The 24177-nt window shown below is 48.3% G+C and overlaps 1 protein-coding gene across 1 annotated transcript in view; it reads left to right on the forward strand.

The window, feature by feature from the left end:
* LOC140730920 (collagen triple helix repeat-containing protein 1-like) overlaps positions 1-24177 on the forward strand; it is a 54771-nt gene that overhangs the window by 19412 nt on the left and 11182 nt on the right. Inside the window, exon 3 of the mRNA XM_073051994.1 lies at positions 22600-22816. Coding sequence (XP_072908095.1) covers positions 22600-22816 — 217 coding nt within the window. The remainder of the gene's footprint in view (positions 1-22599; positions 22817-24177) is intronic.

A 24177-nucleotide genomic window follows, 5' to 3' on the forward strand; every position in this document is an offset into this window, starting at 1 on the left:
ACGGGCTGAGGTGGTCATCAGCGGGCAATGTCCATGTACAAACGGGCTGAGGTGGTCATCAGCGGGCAGTGTCCATGTACAAACGGGCTGAGGTGGTCATCAGCGGGCAGTGTCCATGTACAAACGGACTGAGGTGGTCATCAGCGGGCAGTGTCCATGTACAAACGGGCTGAGGTGGTCATCAGCCTGCAGTGTCCATGTACAAACGGGCTGAGATGGTCATCAGCGGGCAGTGTCCATGTACAAATGGGCTGAGGTGGTCATCAGCCTGCAGTGTCCATGTACAAACGGGCTGAGGTGGTCATCAGCCTGCAGTGACCATGTACAAACAGGCTGAGGTGGTCATCAGCCTGCAGTGACCATGTACAAACAGGCTGAGGTGGTCATCAGCCTGCAGTGTCCATGTACAAATGGGCTGAGGTGGTCATCAGCCTGCAGTGTCCATGTACAAACGGGCTGAGGTGGTCATCAGCCTGCAGTGTCCATGTACAAATGGGCTGAGGTGGTCATCAGCCTGCAGTGTCCATGTACAAACAGGCTGAGGTGGTCATCAGCGGGCAGTGTCCATGTACAAACGGGCTGAGGTGGTCATCAGCCTGCAGTGACCATGTACAAACAGGCTGAGGTGGTCATCAGCGGGCAGTGTCCATGTACAAACGGGCTGAGGTGGTCATCAGCCTGCAGTGTCCATGTACAAACGGGCTGAGGTGGTCATCAGCCTGCAGTGTCCATGTACAAATGGGCTGAGGTGGTCATCAGCGGGCAGTGTCCATGTACAAACGGGCTGAGGTGGTCATCAGCGGGCAGTGTCCATGTACAAACGGGCTGAGGTGGTCATCAGTGGGCAGTGTCCATGTACAAACGGGCCGAGGTGGTCATCAGCGGGCAGTGTCCATGTACAAATGGGCTGAGGTGGTCATCAGCGGGCAGTGTCCATGTACAAATGGGCTGAGGTGGTCATCAGCGGGCAGTGTCCATGTACAAACGGGCTGAGGTGGTCATCAGCGGGCAGTGTCCATGTACAAACGGGCTGAGGTGGTCATCAGTGGGCAGTGTCCATGTACAAACGGGCTGAGGTGGTCATCAGCGGGCAGTGTCCATGTACAAACAGGCTGAGGTGGTCATCAGCCTGCAGTGTCCATGTACAAACGGGCTGAGGTGGTCATCAGCGGGCAGTGTCCATGTACAAATGGGCTGAGGTGGTCATCAGCCTGCAGTGTCCATGTACAAACGGGCTGAGGTGGTCATCAGCCTGCAGTGTCCATGTACAAACGGGCTGAGGTGGTCATCAGCGGGCAGTGTCCATGTACAAATGGGCTGAGGTGGTCATCAGCGGGCAGTGTCCATGTACAAACGGGCTGAGGTGGTCATCAGCGGGCAGTGTCCATGTACAAACGGGCTGAGGTGGTCATCAGTGGGCAGTGTCCATGTACAAACGGGCTGAGGTGGTCATCAGCGGGCAGTGTCCATGTACAAATGGGCTGAGGTGGTCATCAGCGGGCAGTGTCCATGTACAAACGGGCTGAGGTGGTCATCAGCGGGCAGTGTCCATGTACAAACGGGCTGAGGTGGTCATCAGCCTGCAGTGTCCATGTACAAATGGGCTGAGGTGGTCATCAGCGGGCAGTGTCCATGTACAAATGGGCTGAGGTGGTCATCAGCCTGCAGTGTCCATGTACAAACGGGCTGAGGTGGTCATCAGCCTGCAGTGTCCATGTACAAACGGGCTGAGGTGGTCATCAGCGGGCAGTGTCCATGTACAAACGGGCTGAGGTGGTCATCAGTGGGCAGTGTCCATGTACAAACGGGCTGAGGTGGTCATCAGCCTGCAGTGTCCATGTACAAATGGGCTGAGGTGGTCATCAGCCTGCAGTGTCCATGTACAAACAGGCTGAGGTGGTCATCAGCCTGCAGTGTCCATGTACAAACGGGCTGAGGTGGTCATCAGCGGGCAGTGTCCATGTACAAACGGGCTGAGGTGGTCATCAGCGGGCAGTGTCCATGTACAAACGGGCTGAGGTGGTCATCAGTGGGCAGTGTCCATGTACAAACGGGCTGAGGTGGTCATCAGCCTGCAGTGTCCATGTACAAATGGGCTGAGGTGGTCATCAGCGGGCAGTGTCCATGTACAAATGGGCTGAGGTGGTCATCAGCCTGCAGTGTCCATGTACAAACGGGCTGAGGTGGTCATCAGCGGGCAGTGTCCATGTACAAACGGGCTGAGGTGGTCATCAGCGGGCAGTGTCCATGTACAAATGGGCTGAGGTGGTCATCAGCGGGCAGTGTCCATGTACAAATGGGCTGAGGTGGTCATCAGCCTGCAGTGTCCATGTACAAACGGGCTGAGGTGGTCATCAGCCTGCAGTGTCCATGTACAAACGGGCTGAGGTGGTCATCAGCGGGCAGTGTCCATGTACAAACGGGCTGAGGTGGTCATCAGTGGGCAGTGTCCATGTACAAATGGGCTGAGGTGGTCATCAGCGGGCAGTGTCCATGTACAAATGGGCTGAGGTGGTCATCAGCGGGCAGTGTCCATGTACAAATGGGCTGAGGTGGTCATCAGCCTGCAGTGTCCATGTACAAACGGGCTGAGGTGGTCATCAGCCTGCAGTGTCCATGTACAAACAGGCTGAGGTGGTCATCAGCCTGCAGTGTCCATGTACAAACGGGCTGAGGTGGTCATCAGCCTGCAGTGTCCATGTACAAACAGGCTGAGGTGGTCATCAGCCTGCAGTGTCCATGTACAAACGGGCTGAGGTGGTCATCAGCGGGCAGTGTCCATGTACAAACGGGCTGAGGTGGTCATCAGCGGGCAGTGTCCATGTACAAACGGGCTGAGGTGGTCATCAGCGGGCAGTGTCCATGTACAAACGGGCTGAGGTGGTCATCAGCGGGCAGTGTCCATGTACAAACGGGCTGAGGTGGTCATCAGCGGGCAGTGTCCATGTACAAACGGGCCGAGGTGGTCATCAGCCTGCAGTGTCCATGTACAAACAGGCTGAGGTGGTCATCAGCGGGCAGTGTCCATGTACAAACGGGCTGAGGTGGTCATCAGCGGGCAGTGTCCATGTACAAACGGGCTGAGGTGGTCATCAGCGGGCAGTGTCCATGTACAAACGGGCTGAGGTGGTCATCAGCGGGCAGTGTCCATGTACAAACGGGCTGAGGTGGTCATCAGCGGGCAGTGTCCATGTACAAACGGGCTGAGGTGGTCATCAGCGGGCAGTGTCCATGTACAAACGGGCTGAGGTGGTCATCAGCGGGCAGTGTCCATGTACAAACGGGCTGAGGTGGTCATCAGCCTGCAGTGTCCATGTACAAACAGGCTGAGGTGGTCATCAGCGGGCAGTGTCCATGTACAAACGGGCTGAGGTGGTCATCAGCCTGCAGTGTCCATGTACAAACAGGCTGAGGTGGTCATCAGTGGGCAGTGTCCATGTACAAACGGGCTGAGGTGGTCATCAGCGGGCAGTGTCCATGTACAAACGGGCTGAGGTGGTCATCAGCGGGCAGTGTCCATGTACAAACGGGCTGAGGTGGTCATCAGCGGGCAGTGTCCATGTACAAACGGGCTGAGGTGGTCATCAGCGGGCAGTGTCCATGTACAAACGGGCTGAGGTGGTCATCAGCGGGCAGTGTCCATGTACAAACGGGCTGAGGTGGTCATCAGCGGGCAGTGTCCATGTACAAACGGGCTGAGGTGGTCATCAGCCTGCAGTGTCCATGTACAAACAGGCTGAGGTGGTCATCAGCGGGCAGTGTCCATGTACAAACGGGCCGAGGTGGTCATCAGCCTGCAGTGTCCATGTACAAACAGGCTGAGGTGGTCATCAGCCTGCAGTGTCCATGTACAAATGGGCTGAGGTGGTCATCAGCCTGCAGTGTCCATGTACAAACGGGCTGAGGTGGTCATCAGCGGGCAGTGTCCATGTACAAACGGGCTGAGGTGGTCATCAGCGGGCAGTGTCCATGTACAAACGGGCTGAGGTGGCCATCAGCCTGCAGTGTCCATGTACAAACGGGCTGAGGTGGTCATCAGCGGGCAGTGTCCATGTACAAACGGGCTGAGGTGGTCATCAGCCTGCAGTGTCCATGTACAAACGGGCTGAGGTGGTCATCAGCCTGCAGTGTCCATGAACAAACGGGCTGAGGTGGTCATCAGTGGGCAGTGTCCATGTACAAACGGGCCGAGGTGGTCATCAGCCTGCAGTGTCCATGTACAAACGGGCTGAGGTGGTCATCAGCGGGCAGTGTCCATGTACAAACGGGCTGAGGTGGTCATCAGCGGGCAGTGTCCATGTACAAACGGGCTGAGGTGGCCATCAGCCTGCAGTGTCCATGTACAAACGGGCTGAGGTGGTCATCAGCGGGCAGTGTCCATGTACAAACGGGCTGAGGTGGTCATCAGCGGGCAGTGTCCATGTACAAACGGGCTGAGGTGGTCATCAGCCTGCAGTGTCCATGTACAAATGGGCTGAGGTGTTCATCAGCCTGCAGTGTCCATGTACAAATGGGCTGAGGTGTTCATCAGCCTGCAGTGTCCATGTACAAACGGGCTGAGGTGGTCATCAGCGGGCAGTGTCCATGTACAAACGGGCTGAGGTGGTCATCAGCCTGCAGTGTCCATGTACAAACGGGCTGAGGTGGTCATCAGCCTGCAGTGACCATGTACAAACGGGCTGAGGTGGTCATCAGCGGGCAGTGTCCATGTACAAATGGGCTGAGGTGGTCATCAGCCTGCAGTGTCCATGTACAAACGGGCTGAGGTGGTCATCAGCGGGCAGTGTCCATGTACAAACGGGCTGAGGTGGTCATCAGCGGGCAGTGTCCATGTACAAACGGGCTGAGGTGGTCATCAGCGGGCAGTGACCATGTACAAATGGGCTGAGGTGGTCATCAGCGGGCAGTGTCCATGTACAAACGGGCTGAGGTGGTCATCAGCCTGCAGTGTCCATGTACAAACGGGCCGAGGTGGTCATCAGCGGGCAGTGTCCATGTACAAACGGGCTGAGGTGGTCATCAGCCTGCAGTGTCCATGTACAAACGGGCCGAGGTGGTCATCAGCGGGCAGTGACCATGTACAAACGGGCTGAGGTGGTCATCAGCGGGCAGTGTCCATGTACAAATGGGCTGAGGTGGTCATCAGCCTGCAGTGTCCATGTACAAACAGGCTGAGGTGGTCATCAGCCTGCAGTGTCCATGTACAAACGGGCTGAGGTGGTCATCAGCCTGCAGTGTCCATGTACAAACGGGCTGAGGTGGTCATCAGCCTGCAGTGTCCATGTACAAACGGGCTGAGGTGGTCATCAGCGGGCAGTGTCCATGTACAATCGGGCTGAGGTGGTCATCAGCGGGCAGTGTCCATGTACAAACGGGCTGAGGTGGCCATCAGCCTGCAGTGTCCATGTACAAACGGGCCGAGGTGGTCATCAGCCTGCAGTGTCCATGTACAAACGGGCTGAGGTGGTCATCAGCCTGCAGTGTCCATGTACAAACGGGCTGAGGTGGTCTTCAGCGGGCAGTGTCCATGTACAAACGGGCTGAGGTGGTCATCAGCGGGCAGTGTCCATGTACAAACGGGCTGAGATGGTCATCAGCGGGCAGTGTCCATGTACAAACAGGCTGAGGTGGTCATCAGCCTGCAGTGTCCATGTACAAATGGGCTGAGGTGGTCATCAGCGGGCAGTGTCCATGTACAAACGGGCTGAGGTGGTCATCAGTGGGCAGTGTCCATGTACAAACGGGCTGAGGTGGTCATCAGCCTGCAGTGTCCATGTACAAACGGGCTGAGGTGGTCATCAGCGGGCAGTGTCCATGTACAAACAGGCTGAGGTGGTCATCAGCCTGCAGTGTCCATGTACAAATGGGCTGAGGTGGTCATCAGTGGGCAGTGTCCATGTACAAATGGGCTGAGGTGGTCATCAGCCTGCAGTGTCCATGTACAAACAGGCTGAGGTGGTCATCAGCCTGCAGTGACCATGTACAAACGGGCTGAGGTGGTCATCAGCGGGCAGTGTCCATGTACAAACGGGCTGAGGTGGTCATCAGCGGGCAGTGTCCATGTACAAACGGGCTGAGGTGGTCATCAGCGGGCAGTGTCCATGTACAAACGGGCCGAGGTGGTCATCAGCGGGCAGTGTCCATGTACAAACGGGCCGAGGTGGTCATCAGCGGGCAGTGTCCATGTACAAACGGGCTGAGGTGGTCATCAGCGGGCAGTGTCCATGTACAAACGGGCTGAGGTGGTCATCAGCCTGCAGTGTCCATGTACAAACGGGCTGAGGTGGTCATCAGCGGGCAGTGTCCATGTACAAATGGGCTGAGGTGGTCATCAGCGGGCAGTGTCCATGTACAAATGGGCTGAGGTGGTCATCAGCCTGCAGTGTCCATGTACAAACGGGCTGAGGTGGTCATCAGCGGGCAGTGTCCATGTACAAACGGGCCGAGGTGGTCATCAGCGGGCAGTGTCCATGTACAAACGGGCTGAGGTGGTCATCAGCGGGCAGTGTCCATGTACAAACGGGCTGAGGTGGTCATCAGCCTGCAGTGTCCATGTACAAACGGGCTGAGGTGGTCATCAGCGGGCAGTGTCCATGTACAAATGGGCTGAGGTGGTCATCAGCGGGCAGTGTCCATGTACAAATGGGCTGAGGTGGTCATCAGCCTGCAGTGTCCATGTACAAACGGGCTGAGGTGGTCATCAGCGGGCAGTGTCCATGTACAAATGGGCTGAGGTGGTCATCAGCCTGCAGTGTCCATGTACAAATGGGCTGAGGTGGTCATCAGCCTGCAGTGTCCATGTACAAACGGGCTGAGGTGGTCATCAGCGGGCAGTGTCCATGTACAAACGGGCTGAGGTGGTCATCAGCCTGCAGTGTCCATGTACAAACGGGCTGAGGTGGTCATCAGCGGGCAGTGTCCATGTACAAACGGGCTGAGGTGGTCATCAGCGGGCAGTGTCCATGTACAAATGGGCTGAGGTGGTCATCAGCGGGCAGTGTCCATGTACAAATGGGCTGAGGTGGTCATCAGCGGGCAGTGTCCATGTACAAATGGGCTGAGGTGGTCATCAGCCTGCAGTGTCCATGTACAAACGGGCTGAGGTGGTCATCAGCCTGCAGTGACCATGTACAAACGGGCTGAGGTGTTCATCAGCCTGCAGTGTCCATGTACAAACAGGCTGAGGTGGTCATCAGCGGGCAGTGTCCATGTACAAACGGGCTGAGGTGGTCATCAGCCTGCAGTGACCATGTACAAACGGGCTGAGGTGGTCATCAGCCTGCAGTGTCCATGTACAAACAGGCTGAGGTGGTCATCAGCCTGCAGTGTCCATGTACAAACGGGCTGAGGTGGTCATCAGCGGGCAGTGTCCATGTACAAACGGGCTGAGGTGGTCATCAGCCTGCAGTGACCATGTACAAACGGGCTGAGGTGGTCATCAGCCTGCAGTGTCCATGTACAAACAGGCTGAGGTGGTCATCAGCCTGCAGTGACCATGTACAAACGGGCTGAGGTGGTCATCAGCCTGCAGTGTCCATGTACAAACAGGCTGAGGTGGTCATCAGCCTGCAGTGTCCATGTACAAACAGGCTGAGGTGGTCATCAGCCTGCAGTGTCCATGTACAAATGGGCTGAGGTGGTCATCAGCCTGCAGTGTCCATGTACAAATGGGCTGAGGTGGTCATCAGCCTGCAGTGTCCATGTACAAACGGGCTGAGGTGGTCATCAGCCTGCAGTGTCCATGTACAAACGGGCTGAGGTGGTCATCAGCGGGCAGTGTCCATGTACAAACGGGCTGAGGTGGTCATCAGCGGGCAGTGTCCATGTACAAACGGGCTGAGGTGGTCATCAGCGGGCAGTGTCCATGTACAAACGGGCTGAGGTGGTCATCAGCGGGCAGTGTCCATGTACAAATGGGCTGAGGTGGTCATCAGCGGGCAGTGTCCATGTACAAACGGGCTGAGGTGGTCATCAGCCTGCAGTGTCCATGTACAAACGGGCTGAGGTGGTCATCAGCCTGCAGTGACCTTGTACAAACGGGCTGAGGTGGTCATCAGCGGGCAGTGTCCATGTACAAATGGGCTGAGGTGGTCATCAGCCTGCAGTGACCTTGTACAAACGGGCTGAGGTGGTCATCAGCGGGCAGTGTCCATGTACAAACGGGCTGAGGTGGTCATCAGCCTGCAGTGACCTTGTACAAACGGGCTGAGGTGGTCATCAGCGGGCAGTGTCCATGTACAAATGGGCTGAGGTGGTCATCAGCCTGCAGTGACCTTGTACAAACGGGCTGAGGTGGTCATCAGCGGGCAGTGTCCATGTACAAACGGGCTGAGGTGGTCATCAGCCTGCAGTGACCATGTACAAACGGGCTGAGGTGGTCATCAGCGGGCAGTGTCCATGTACAAATGGGCTGAGGTGGTCATCAGCGGGCAGTGTCCATGTACAAACGGGCTGAGGTGGTCATCAGCCTGCAGTGACCATGTACAAACGGGCTGAGGTGGTCATCAGCGGGCAGTGTCCATGTACAAATGGGCTGAGGTGGTCATCAGCGGGCAGTGTCCATGTACAAACGGGCTGAGGTGGTCATCAGCCTGCAGTGTCCATGTACAAACGGGCTGAGGTGGTCATCAGCCTGCAGTGTCCATGTACAAACGGGCTGAGGTGGTCATCAGCCTGCAGTGTCCATGTACAAACGGGCTGAGGTGGTCATCAGCCTGCAGTGTCCATGTACAAACGGGCTGAGGTGGTCATCAGCCTGCAGTGTCCATGTACAAACGGGCTGAGGTGGTCATCAGCGGGCACTGTCCATGTACAAATGGGCTGAGGTGGTCATCAGCCTGCAGTGTCCATGTACAAACGGGCTGAGGTGGTCATCAGCCTGCAGTGTCCATGTACAAACGGGCTGAGGTGGTCATCAGTGGGCAGTGTCCATGTACAAACGGGCTGAGGTGGTCATCAGCCTGCAGTGTCCATGTACAAATGGGCTGAGGTGGTCATCAGCCTGCAGTGTCCATGTACAAACGGGCTGAGGTGTTCATCAGCCTGCAGTGTCCATGTACAAATGGGCTGAGGTGGTCATCAGCCTGCAGTGTCCATGTACAAACAGGCTGAGGTGGTCATCAGCGGGCAGTGTCCATGTACAAACGGGCTGAGGTGGTCATCAGCCTGCAGTGTCCATGTACAAACGGGCTGAGGTGGTCATCAGCGGGCAGTGTCCATGTACAAACGGGCTGAGGTGGTCATCAGCCTGCAGTGTCCATGTACAAACGGGCTGAGGTGGTCATCAGCCTGCAGTGTCCATGTACAAACGGGCTGAGGTGGTCATCAGCCTGCAGTGTCCATGTACAAACGGGCTGAGGTGGTCATCAGCGGGCAGTGTCCATGTACAAACGGGCTGAGGTGGTCATCAGCCTGCAGTGTCCATGTACAAACGGGCTGAGGTGGTCATCAGCCTGCAGTGACCATGTACAAACGGGCTGAGGTGGTCATCAGCCTGCAGTGTCCATGTACAAACGGGCTGAGGTGGTCATCAGTGGGCAGTGTCCATGTACAAACGGGCCGAGGTGGTCATCAGCGGGCAGTGTCCATGTACAAATGGGCTGAGGTGGTCATCAGCCTGCAGTGTCCATGTACAAACGGGCTGAGGTGGTCATCAGCGGGCAGTGTCCATGTACAAACGGGCTGAGGTGGTCATCAGCGGGCAGTGTCCATGTACAAACAGGCTGAGGTGGTCATCAGCGGGCAGTGTCCATGTACAAACGGGCTGAGGTGGTCATCAGCGGGCAGTGTCCATGTACAAACGGGCTGAGGTGGTCATCAGCCTGCAGTGTCCATGTACAAACGGGCTGAGGTGGTCATCAGCGGGCAGTGTCCATGTACAAACGGGCTGAGGTGGTCATCAGCGGGCAGTGTCCATGTACAAACGGGCTGAGGTGGTCATCAGCGGGCAGTGTCCATGTACAAACGGGCTGAGGTGGTCATCAGCGGGCAGTGTCCATGTACAAACAGGCTGAGGTGGTCATCAGCGGGCAGTGTCCATGTACAAATGGGCTGAGGTGGTCATCAGCGGGCAGTGTCCATGTACAAACGGGCTGAGGTGGTCATCAGCGGGCAGTGTCCATGTACAAACGGGCTGAGGTGGTCATCAGCGGGCAGTGTCCATGTACAAACGGGCTGAGGTGGTCATCAGCGGGCAGTGTCCATGTACAAACGGGCTGAGGTGGTCATCAGCCTGCAGTGTCCATGTACAAATGGGCTGAGGTGGTCATCAGCCTGCAGTGACCATGTACAAACGGGCTGAGGTGGTCATCAGCCTGCAGTGTCCATGTACAAACGGGCTGAGATGGTCATCAGCGGGCAGTGTCCATGTACAAACGGGCTGAGGTGGTCATCAGCCTGCAGTGTCCATGTACAAACGGGCTGAGGTGGTCATCAGCGGGCAGTGTCCATGTACAAACGGGCTGAGGTGGTCATCAGCGGGCAGTGTCCATGTACAAACGGGCTGAGGTGGACTTTGCGTTTCTTATCGTTTTGCCATCCTGTGGCTAAAACTGGATATTAATAAACAGAATCCAGTCATCCATTTTTTCCCCATAAATGCTCGCCTAAAATCACTTTTGGTCCTTAAATTCTGCTTGCTGGAAGATCCTGAAGGAAGGTTAGGGGTCCGGGGAATATAATTGGAATGGTATGGCATGAAAACTGCATGGTTGTTGAATGGAGCTCAGTGTTTCCAGCCACACACAATGAAGTATCGCGATTCAGTCAGGACATTGACTGTGGAATTGGGACATCGTGTTGCGGTTGTACCCGTTGTTTGTGAGGCTGCGCTTGGAGTACTGTGCACAGTTTTGGTCACCCTGTTACAGGAATGATATTGCTAAACTAGAAGGATCAAGGATCAGGTTTATTCACCATATACATCCATGTATACTTACATGTATTAGAATTTGCTATGCAACAAAAATACCATTCGACAATAATCAGACTAAAGAATTATATAAAAATAATCTTAGAGCTTAAAGTGCAGATATGGAATAAAATGTACATAAATACTATTATGTATTTACAATCTCAATAATTTGTTTAAAGTAACACACACAGAGTACTGGAGGAACTCAGCAGATCAGGCAACATCTATAGAAATGAATAAACAGCCAATGATTCTGGCCGAGACCCTTCCTCAGGACTGGGAATGAAGGGGGAAGGATCCAGGATAAAGAGGTGGGGGGGGGGGGGGCGGAAGGAGGATATCTGGAAGGTGAGAGATGAAGCCAGGTGGGTGGGAAAGGTGAAGAGCTGGAGAAGAAGGAATCTGATAGGAGAGGGGAGTGGTCCATGGGAGAAAGGGAAAGAGGAAGGACCCAGGGGGAAGTGATAGGCAGGTGTGAAGAGTGGGGAATAGAAGAAGAGGGGAGGGGAAGGGATTTTCATGTGGTTTGAAATGTTTTCAATGCAGTGTAGTGACTAAGGTCATAGAGCAGGGTGGGTGGGGTGGGGCAAACTAGAATGGTTGATTATACTATCTGCCTGGGGGTAGAAACTTCCAAGATGTTGGGACATTTTTGTTTGAATAGCCCTATAGTGCTTTTGGAAAAGTCAGTTTTCTGGTTGGTAATGAGTTTATGAAAATATTTCTGAGAATGTTGCCGGAACTAGAGGGCCCATGTTATTGGAAAAGGCAGAGTCTTTGGTCTTTGGAATGTTGGAGAGTGAGGAGCAGCCTTATGGAAGTGTTTAAAATTATGAGAGGCAAAGATACGGTGGGGATTAACAGTCTTTCCCATAAGGTAGGGGAGTCCAAGGGGGCATGGATTTAGAGTGAGAGGTGAAAAAGTTAAAAATGGCCTGAGGGGCGACTTTTTCATGCAGAGGGTGGTGAGCACATGGAATGAGCTCCCAGAGCAAGTGGTTGAGGCAGGTGCAATAGTATCAGTTAGGCTCTAGGACAGGTGTATGGGGGGAGCGGTCTGGAGGGATGGCTAAACACAGGAAATTGGGACTAACTGGGTGGACCTGGACTCCTTGAGTGGAAGGGCCTGTACCCATGCTCTTTCACTCTGTGACTCTCTCTAAGACTTCAGGATCTACAGTAGAGAGTGAGAGAGATTTTCAGCCTGTTCCAGTGAGGGAAGTGAGAACCAGGAAGGAAAGAAATGTATTCAAGCAGATGGGGATAGGATAGGATAGAAGGGTGGGAGGGTGCAGAGGAAGGGGGAACCTGTTCTTTCACACACACACACACACACACACACACACACACACACACACACACACACACACACACACACACACACACACACACACACACACACACACACACACACACACACACACAGTTAATAACATGACCATTTACTCAATTAACACCTCTCCAATAGAGCCCTCTCCTATCCGAACCTTATCAAAGGAATTTTTGTCTCTTCCCATTGAGGTCAATTCTCCAAACCTAGCATAGTGTCTGTAAAGCTTATAGAATGACCTTCATCTCCTCACTTAGGCCTTCAGGATTAGGGGAGGCTACCCACCATGAGAGGAACTTCATCTGGAAAGTGTGTTCCCAAGCAGGTTGAGACAATATTGTACCAGAGGACATGACACTTTATCCCTAGAGCAGGATTAGTTCATGCTCTGCCATCAACACTTTCACTGTCATTTAATTAACAGTTGACACCCTTTTTTCCATTTGGTTCTCTGCATCACCATAAAGTTTAGCTTGCTAAGCAACTGGTTGAAATTACAAGTTCATCCTTCCCAAATCATCTTTACTGTCAGTGAGGGGAGCAGCAGACCCTGAAGAGAATGCGGGGCTGATAACAAGTACAGTTTGTCATTGCACCCAACAGCCTGAAAGACTGGTAGCATCAGGTAGTAACAGATTAGGAATAAGGAGACATGTTACAGGGATATAAACAGGGCAATAGTGGGCTGCAGTTTGGTACCTTCAGAGATAGAGGTGGGTCAATACAACAGCGCTGCTCGAGAGGGCTATAGGTAGGATGTCTGCATGGCAAAGCTGACGTGTCCACATTGTCAGGCCTTCTTGACCCCCACCCCCACCACCACTATACACATATCACCTAGCGTCACTCTATGTACATATACAATCTATGTATATAACAGTCTTATTTATAGTGTTTTTTAAGTTATGTGCTGTATGCTTATTGGTGTTTTTATGCAGCATCAGTCCGAAGTAACAATGAGTTTGTTCTCCCTTACACTGGTGTACTTTGGAATGACAATAAACAATATTGAATGATCACTCTATTAAAGAGGCTAACTAAAACTGAGCCACACAGAACCTGTAACTGAGAAGTACAGGAGTCTTTATTCACAGCAAACCTTCAGGAGAGAGAGAGAGTCCAGGAGAATCCAAGAGAATCTCACTCTCCTGATACGATGTTGTATACTTCTCCAACACAGGGCAAACAATAAACTACAATTGCTATAATCACTCAACTTAACATTTGGACCATAGCCAGGTAAATTTACACAATTAAATAAATATTTACTATAGTAGCTCATCCCAACTAGCAAAACCCCTTTGAATATCCAATCAGAAACAAGAATACCCAATGTCCAATACTGGTGCCTGTTGCAAAAGCCTCTGAGTGCAAACTCCGGACAGCCAAAGCCTACCCTTTCTGTAACAGAGTCAAAGGTTGGCAGCATGAATATACAACTAACCAGAAGGTTAACTGACAAAGCAGATCTGTCCTAAGCTGTGCCTCAGGTGGCAGGGATATTCCTTTAACAATGCGCTAATAATAGGAACATTCATCTATTGTGTTTCCTGTATAGTTTTAATTGGACAGAGAATGCCCCACACCCAATGATTGGTTTCACTAGCCTCAGAGTATCAGTTGGAAGTTCAATATTGTGTATGGGTTTATTTCCTGAGGACTGATTCTCATTTTAGTTTGTCCATAATTTCACAACCCCCGAATGATCCCTAACAGCTGGGACACCTCAAGATGATAAATGTTTTAAAAGTACTCATTAACAATCCGGTGATGCATTGCTTAACGACTGCGGTGGGGAAACAGACTGAGGCTCTACAGCATGTGCTCACCCAGACTTGTTTTAGCACCTCCCTTTGGTGCCTCTCCTACCTCCCTTTCTCACATGGCCGACTCTCCTCTCCTACCAGATTCCTCCTTCTTCAGCCCTTTGCCTTTCCTATCAATCACCTCCCAGCTTCTCTCTTCATCCCCCTCCACTCCCCGTCAGATTGCACTCCTTCCCCTCCCCCCACCTTTTCATTCTGGCTGCATCCCATCCCCTTTCTTTCCAGTCCCAGTGAAGGGTCTTGGCCCACAACATCGAATGTTTATTCCCCTCCATAGATGTCTTAACAGAGCCTGGCCTCCAGTTGATTTTGACATTGTCATTGAACACTTTGCTGGCATTGAATGGCTACCAAAGGTTTGTACAAGCATCTTCTACTCTGTGAAATAATCGGTCCTCGCCTGAGGGCCTACTGAGAAAAGATTCAGTAGAAAACCAGAGAAACAAGTGGAATAATCTGTTGATTGGATTGGGTTAAAACTGTGCAGTATTAACTATTACTTTGTATAGGCTGTTTCTGTGTTGTAGATAATTACTAGGTCTGTTCAGATAAATCATTTCATTGTAAAAATTCAGGGAAAGGCAGATTTACATTTGGATAGCACTTTTCTTCCTCTTGATGCAATTTCAGACAACTTTTGTAGGTGTGTTGTGTGCAGCTTGGATGTTGCAACTGGAACAAGTGATAATATGTGGCATTGCTCTCAAGCGTTTCTCCATCATTATAATCAGAATCAGGTTTAATGTCACTGGCATATATTGTGAAATATGTTGTCTTGCAGCAGCAGTACAATGCAATGCATAATAAAAAAGCTATTAAGTTACAGTAAGAAATAAATATATAGTCTGTATATATAAAATTACATTACATAAGTAGTGCAAAACAGTGAGCAAAAATAGAGAGATAGTATATATGTGTTCATTGTCCATTCAGAAATCTGATGGTGAAGGGGAAGAAGCTGATCCTAAAACACTGAGTGTGTATCCTCATGCTCCTGTACCTCCTCCTTGATGGCATCAATGAGAAGAGGGCATGTCCTGGGTGATGGATGCCACCTTTTTGAGGCATCATCTTTTGAAAATGTTCCCATTGATGATGGCTGAGTTTGCAATTTTCGGCAACTTTTTCCAATCCTCCGCAGTGGTCCTTCGGTACCAGATGGTGATACCAGTTAGAATGCTCTTCGTGGTACATCTGTAGAAACATGCTAAAGCCTCTGGTGTCATACCAAATCTCCTCAAACTCCTAATAAAATATAGGCACTGTTGTGCCGTCTTTGTAATTGCATCAATATGCTGGGCCTAAGATAGAACTTCAGAGATGTTTTCACCCAGAAACATTAAACTACTTTCCACTGCTGATCCCTCAGTGAGGACTAGTGTTCCCTCGACTTCCCCTTCCTGGAAATCCAAATCAATTCCTTGGCCTTACTGACGTTATTGCGAGAGCACTCAACCAGCTGATGTATTTCACTCCTGTATGCCTCCTCATCACCATCTGAAATTCTGCAACAATAGTTCTGTTTTGGGCATATTTACAGATGATATTTGAACCGTGTCTAGCCACGGAGTTGTGGGTGTAGAGAGTGGAGCAGTGGGCTAAACACACATCGTTGAGGTGTGCCTGTGTTGATTCTCAGCAAGGAGGAGATGTTGTTTCCAATCTACACTGAATGTAGTCACACAGTGAGGGAGTAAAGGATCCAGTTCCAGAGGGAGGTACAGAGTCCCAAGTTTTGATTAGTATTGAGGGTATGATGGTGTTGAACGCTGAGCTGTAATTAATAAACAGCAGCCTGACGTAGGTATTGCTACTGTGCAGGTGATTCAAGGTCAAGTGGAGAGCCAGTGAGATTGCACCTACTGTATCACAGAGTATCTCTGTAGCCATTCCCCTCAACAACAACCTCTTATGGCGATAAGCCAATTGCAGCAGGTTGAGGACCTTTCTTAGGCAGGAGTTGATTCTGGTTATCACATTTTGTGCATTTTGTCCTAAGGAGACACTGGATTGCACAGAGGGAGACAGAGTTTAAATGAAACGAGCGGGGGGCAGTCACTATATTTTGGGTGCCACAGTTCTCGAGGAGACATTGGATTGTGTATAATTAGGCATTTGGCAAGGACCGAAGAAGTTACATTTAACCATATAACAATTACAGCACAGAAACAGGCCATCTCGGCCCTTCTAGTCCATGCCGAACGCTTACTGTCACCTAGTCCCACTGGCCTGCACTCAGCCCATAACCCTCCATTCCTTTCCTGTCCATATACCCATCCAATTTTACTTTAAGTGACAATATCGAACCTGCCTCTACCACTTCTACTGGAAGCTCGTTCCACACAGCTACTACTCTCTGAGTAAAGGAGTTCCCCCTTGTGTGACCCCTAAACTTTTGCCCCCTAACTCTCAACTTATGTCCTCTTGTTTGAATCTCCCCTACTCTCAATGGAAAAAGCTTATCCACGTCAACTCTATCTATCTATCAAAATTTTAAATACCTCTATCAAGTCCCCCCTCAAGCTTCTACGCTCCAAAGAATAAAGACCTAACTTGTTCAACCTTTCTCTGTAACTTAGGTGCTGAAACCCAGGTAGCATTCTAGTAAGTCTTCTCTTCACTCTCTCTATTTTGTTGACATCTTTCCTATAATTCGGTGACCAGAACTGTACACAATACTCCAAATTTGGCCTTACCAATGCCTTGTACAATTTTAACATTGCATCCCAACTCCTATACTCAATGCTCTGATTTCTAAAGGCCAACATACCAAAAGCATTCTTCACCACCCTATCCACATGAGATTCCACCTTCAGGGAACTATGCACCATTATTCCTAGATCACTCTGTTCTACTGCATTCCTCAATGCCCTACCATTTACCATGAATGTCCTATTTGGATTATTCCTACCAAAATGTAGCACCTCACACTTCTCAGCATTAACCTCCATCTGCCATCTTTCAGCCCACTCTCCTAACTGGCCTGAATCTCTCTGCAAACTTTGAAAACCTACTTCATTATCCACAACACCACCTACCTTAGTATCATCTGCATACTTACTAATCCAATTTACCACCCCATCATCCAGATCATTAATGTATATGACAAACAACATTGGACCCAGTACAGATCCCTGAGGCACACCACTAGTCACCGGCCTCCAACCTGACAAACAGTTATCCACCACTACTCTCTGGCATCTCCCATCCAGCCACTGTTAAATCCATTTTACTACTTCAATATTAATACTTAATGATTGAACCTTCCTAACTAACCTTCAATGTGGAACCTTGGAACCTTAAACCTTGTTTAAGCAGAGAAGCCATCGTGGGAGTGGGGCAGTGTCAGAGTGGGAAGTTGAGGCTTCGGCAAGGGGAGGGGAAGGCCATAGGTCAATTTTTTTCCCATTATTTATTCTCTATTTCTTTCTTATTGCATACTTAGAGCAGTGGGGATGATAGATAGGATATTGGAATGCTCCTCTTGCAGGTTGTAGGAAGGCAGGGAGACCTCCAGTGTCCCTGACAACTATAAGTGCAAGAAGAGCATCCACCTGCAGCTTCTAACAGAACACATTAAGGAGTTGGAGCTGGAACTGGATGTACTCCAGATCATTCAGGAGGATGAGGTAGTTACACCCAAGGTGCAGGACATAGGTAACTGAGTGATTATCAGCAGGAAGAAAGAGGATAGGCAGCCAATGCAGAGTATCTCTGTGGCCATTCCCCTCAAGAACAAGTACAGTGTTTTGGATACTGGTTGGTGGGATGACCTAGCAGAGGAAAATCACAACAGTAAGATCTCTGGCACTGCGTCTGGCTCTGTGGCTCAGAAGGGAAGTGGGGAGAAGAGGTGAGCTGTAGTGACAGGGGATTCGTTGGTTAGGGGAACAGAAAGGAGTTTCTGTGGATGAGAATGAGATGTCGGGGGCATCTCAGATAGAGTCCACAGCATTCTTTAGTGGTGAGCAGTCAGAGCATGTGGTTTACTATGTTGGCACCATTGACATGGATAGGTCCTGCAAAGTGAGAGAGCTAAGTTAAAGGACATGTTCTCCAAGGTTGTAAACTCAGGATTGCTATCCATGCCACGTGCTAGTGAGGCTAGAAATAGGAAGCTCATACAGTTTAACACATGGCTAAGGAGTTAATGCAGGAGGGAGGGAGGGCTTCAGATTTTTGAATCATTGGGCTGTCTTCCACGGACGATGTGACCTGAACAGAAGGGATGGTTTGGACCTAAACTGGAGGGTGACCAATATCTTAACGGAAAGGTTTGCTAGTGCTGCGGGGGTGGGTGGGAGAAGGGACAGAGTTAAACTGGAGTTGCAGGGGGATGGATGGGAAACAGAGCAGGTAGTGGAGTGGTTGTGGAGAAAGAAAGATGATGTTAAGCCTACATGTAAAGCCAGGAATCAAAAGAAAGTTTCCTCAATCAGTACATGGATGTCCCAACTAGAGAGAGTGCAATATTACTTCTCATATTAGGGAATGAGACAGGGTGGGTGACAGAAGTTTGTGTAGGGAAAGTTTGCATCTAGTGATCAGCATTCTATTAGTTTCAAGATAATTATGGAGAAGGATAGGCCTGGTTCTTGGGTTGAGATTCTATATTGGAGGCCTTCGAAAACGAAATTTTCAGAGTATAGTGTTTGCATGTTCCTTCCAGAATAAACGGCAAGGATAACAGGTTTAGGGAACCTTGGTTTTGGGGAGATATTGAGGCCCTGGTTAATAAGAAGAAGGAGGTGCATAGCAAGTATAGGCAGGCAGGACCAAATGAGGTACTTGAGGACTATAAGAAATGCAAGAGAAGACTAGAAGGAAATCAGGATGGCTAAAAGAAGGCATGAGGTTGCTCTAGCAGACAAGGTGAAGCAAAATCCTAAAGGCTTCTACAGATGTATTAAGAACAAAAAGAGCAAATTTGTCCTCTGGAAGATCATTTCATTTTTAGAATCTTTTTATTGATATATAATCTTCAACAGCTATAAAATGATACAAAACTTCAACAGATTAATATGTATACAATTAATAAAGCTGAAGAAAAAAAACTGATCTTAAAATACAAAAATAGAAAAAAAAAATTTTATATATAGGAAAAAGAAGGAAAAAAAGAACCCCATCTAACTAGGGAAAAAAAACCCACTAACTACAAAAAAAAACACCCATTAGGAATTAACCCCTCAGAGCAATACATTTGACCATCATCTAAATATATATATAAAAAAAGTCATCAACTGCCATTTCATATTTATAAAAAAAAATAAAATTGGAAGGATACCATATAACTTAATTCAAATTAAATGATGATATTTAGCAAAAGAACCCCATCTTCTCTCAAAATCAAATCGAGAATTAAAAATTCTACTTCTAATTTTTTCCAAACTAAGACATAACATCACTTGAGAAAAGCATTCAAGTGGTTCAGAGTGGTAATCTATGCATGGAGCCGAAAGAGATGGGGCAGATCTTAAATAGATTTATTTTGTATCTGTATTTACTCGGGAGATGGACACAGAATCTATAGATGTAAGGCAATTCAGCAGCAAGTTCATGGACCCTGTACAGATTGCAGAGGAGTTGTTTGCTGTCTTGAGGCAGATTAGGGTGGATAAATCCCCAGGGCCTGACAATGTATTCCCTTGGTCCCTGTGGGAGACTATTGCCGAAATTGAAGGGAACTACCAGAAATATTTATCCAGCAGAGCTATTTAAAATGTCTTTAGCCATGGGGTAAGTGCTGGAGGATTGGAGGAAAGCTAATGTTGTTCTGTTGTTTAAGAAAGGCTCTAAGAATAGGCCAGGAAATTATAGACTGCTGAGGCTGACATCAGTAGTGGGAAAATTATTGGAAGGTATTCTAAGGAACCGGATACATTAGTATTTGGATAGACAGGGATTGATTTGGGTTAGTCAATGTGGCCTTGTGTAATAGATTTGATAGAAGTATACAAAATTATGAGGGCTACAGATAGGGTAAAGGCAAACAGGCTTTTTCCACTGAGGTTGGGTGAGACTACAACTAGAGGTCATGGGTTAAGGGTGAAGGGTGAAATGTTTAAGGGGAACATGAGGGGGAATTTCTTAATGTAGAAGATGGGAAGAGCATGGAATGAGCTGCCAGCACAGGTAGATGTTGCAGGTTCAATTTCAACATTTAAGAGAAATTCGGATAGGTACATCGATTGGAGGGGTATGGAGGGCTATGGTCCATGTGCAGGTTGGTGGAACTAGGCAGATGAATGGTTTGGCGCAGACTAGATAGGCTGAATAGTCTGTTCCTGTGCTGCAGTCTTCTATGACTCTGTGACCAACCTCTCAAAGTACTTCATCACAGTTGATGTGAGTCCAACTGGGCAATAGTCATTGAGGCAGCTCACCTTGCTGTTCTTGAGCACTGGAATGATTGTCTCCTTTTTGATGCATGAGGGAACCTCCAACTTCAGCAGTGAGAGATTAAAGATGTCCTTGAATACTACCGCCAGTTGCTTGGCACATTTTCAATGCCTTACCGGGCGCACCACCAGGGCCTGATGCCTTGTCAAGTGTTCACCCCATGAAAGATCTCTGTCTTGGCCTTCAAGACAGAGTTTACAAGGTCACCAGATGCTGCAGGGATCTGCACAGGTGTAGTTTTATACTCCCTTTCAATTTGTGCATAAAAGGTGTTGAGTTCATTTGGGAGCGAAGCATCACAGCTATTTTATATTTTGCCTTGTAGGAAGTAATGGCCTACAAACCCTGCCAGAGCTGACATGCATTCAATTCCATCTCTTACTTCAACTAGAAATCCAAAGCAACACACATAAAATGCTGGAGAAACTCAGCAGGCCAAGCATTTGTTTTTTTGCTCTTAAAATAGTCTTTCATAGATTATATCTGAACTACATGCCTCCATTGAGAAAAATGAGTGTTTTGGAATCTCCAATTATAATTTTCCTCCACTTCACAGAATAAATTGACAAACTATGAGACCTGCCTAATGTAGATTAATGTTCCATTATGTGAAGAAAATGGGCCGATTCTACAATGGGCCAGTAACTCTTTTTCAGATTATCTCCCAGGTTGTGAAGATAAAAATGAACTCCTGAATTTCCAGAATAAGTCAAAAAGACTGAAACAACATGTCAGACAGGGTAGGAGAGGGGTTGTTGCCAGGATTGTTGCTGGTTAATCATAAAATTTAATCATACCTATATAATTATTATAAACATATTACCATTATGTCAATGTACTGAAGGAACAGTAATTAATTTCCAGGTTAGCAAGGTATGTGATGGGAAAGACACCTAGATGGTAGTGTACTCATGAACCTGTTGTTCTTGCACTTCTTTGAGGTTGTGAACACAGGTTTGGGAGGTGCCATACAGTAGTTGAGCAATTGCAGTTATGTTATGTGCCATATTATGTTGAGCAACTGCAGTGGATTTTGTTGATACACTGCAACTTTGGCAGTGAAGACAAGAATGGCTAAGGTGCTATATACTGTACATGGAATACAATTCAAACAGATTTATTTGTAATAAGTCTATTGTAATTTGAAATGGAGCTTATTAAGTTTGTTCAATCTACACTTATTAAAGCAAATGGAGAGTATTTCATTATACACATGACTTGAGCCTTGTTGATGTTGGAAAGGCCAAGAATTCAGAAGGCGAGTCAACTTCCACAGGATTTCCAACCTCTGACCAACTTTTGTAACCACAGTATTTATGTAGTTGGCTGCATTTATGGGCAGTGGTGGTTCAGAGAATGTTGATATTGTGGTGGTTAAACCTTACGTATTTACATTATCCTGTTGAAGTCCTGACGAAGGGTCTCGGCCCGAAACGTCGACAGCGCTTCTCCCTATAGATGCTGCCTAGCCAGCTGTGTTCTACCAGCATTTTGTGTGTGGTATTTACATTATCATATTTTTGTTGTTGATAATCCAGTTCATTATATGTGCTGTATGCTTTAAAATGCTGGTGAAACAGACTAAATTAGCTCATTTTAACCCATTAAATTGCTATTCCACATCAAACTATTTTCTAAAGTCTTTCATTTAGGCATTTAATTCAGCAGAGACGGTTGAGTAAAAGATAGTAATTTTAGTAACAATTTAAAGATCTGCATTCCAGGGTGGTGTTTTAATTCTTGGGATTTTAGTATAATTATTCGTTGAGGCGACTGTGGCATACAGAAGGCGGCAAAAATTGTATTTTGCAAAATAAACTTATATTAGTACATGCAACTATGGGGATGAGAAACTGATTTCTGCATCTAGTAAGTATGGTGATATTACTGATAATACAGATCTATTTATGAAAAAAACATATTTGATTACAAGTATAAAATATGTAAAACTACATTCAATGCAGTTAATTAAAGGAAATGCCACTGTTCAGACAGGACCTCTTAAAGACAATGGATGATTTTTTTAATCTTAAATTTATTTGTACACCAACATTAAATAGCAATTTATAAAATCAAAGCTCACATATAATGCTTTGGCACCTTGTTAATTTTACGGCTGTTTGTGTCTTCAGGAATGCACATTTACCAAGATACGGTCTGACAGTGCTCTGAGAGTACTGTTCATTGGTTCCCTGCGCCTGAAATGCAAAACTCCCTGCTGTCAGCGCTGGTACTTTACTTTCAATGGAGCAGAGTGCAGTGGTCCTTTGCCAGTTGAAGCCATCATTTATCTTGACCAAGGAAGTCCCGAATTCAACTCCACCATCAATATACATCGGACATCTACAGGTTTGTTTTGAAATATACTCCGTCTATTAGATAATGCGCATTATTTTATAAAAACAGTACTCTGCAAACTTCTCCAATATTAATCATTAGAAGGTGAAGTTATTCAATCCTGCTGATTTCATCTGGGTTCATTACTAAGTTCTGGAGCAAGGAAGAAGGAAAGAGCTAAGGGGCTGACACTGTATCATTAAATGTTAATTACTCAGGTGAAAATGGGCAACTCATTGCCAAAATGATAAGAGCAGCCCCTTGTCCTCAAATGCCACCCAAAAGCAAGCACTTAGTTCAAAATCTGTGTAGATCAAGGGGTTAAGTAGTATTTTAGGTTGCATCTTAAAATTAAGAGGCTGGAACTCTGAAACAAAAACAAAATGCTGGAAATGGTCAGTTCAAACATTGTAGAGAAATACGTTTCAAAGGTACATTTAATGTCAGAGAAATATATACAATATACATCCTGAAATACGTTTTCTTCACAAACATCCATGAAAACAGAGAATGAACGAATGACAGTTAAATGTTAGAACCCCAAAGTCCCCCCCAGCTCCCCTCCCTCCCTCACGTAAGCAGCAGCAAGCAACAATCCCCCTCCCCCCACCAGCAAAAACAAAAGCATCGGCACTTGCTGTTGAGCAGTCAAGTGTGAGCAAAGTGTTACGAACGTGCCACAACTCTGAGGGGCCGAAGGGTACAAAGTAGCCCCCTCCTTTTTGAGAATTGCAAGATCGCTATTAATTCAGGTCTGGGGACCCAGGAAATGAGAGAGAATCCTCATGGGCTTGGAATGTGTGTCCTGCCCTCAGCGAGACAAAGCCACGGATAACGGCCATTGTCTCTTGGAGACGGACTTGTGTATTGAGTACTGTACTATTCATTGAAGCCCTCAGGGAACAACTCTGAGGGGGCTGGTTGAGGGATGGCCTCATCCCAACCTGATTGACATCTGAGACCCCGTGAGTAAGGATAAAAGAGGGTCTGGGGAACAACCCCTTTAGACGCACCAGGAGAAACGCTAGAAATCCCGTGACGGTGTTTAATAGCGACAGCCGGTGGGGGGCCCGCATGCGTCCTTTTCCATTTGCCTTGGAATTGGTGGGCCTCACCATGGAAGAACGGCTTTAGCTAAAAGGAGAAACCAACCCCAACGACATTTCGAAGGATCGACATCATAAAAAGGAAAAACTGGCAAGTTCTAAAAATCCGTCTCTCTCTCCAACCAAAAGCTGCAGCCTGAATGAACTTGAGTGACTTTTATATTTCCATCGGACTATACATTATCCCCTAGACAATGATAGAGCTATTTCTTATTGATTATTATTATACCCGCACTTTTAGATCTAGTATTGACGACGTATAGAATC

This window comes from Hemitrygon akajei, chromosome 1 (assembly GCF_048418815.1).
Source record: "Hemitrygon akajei chromosome 1, sHemAka1.3, whole genome shotgun sequence".
In the NCBI taxonomy this organism is placed as follows: Eukaryota; Metazoa; Chordata; class Chondrichthyes; order Myliobatiformes; family Dasyatidae; genus Hemitrygon; species Hemitrygon akajei.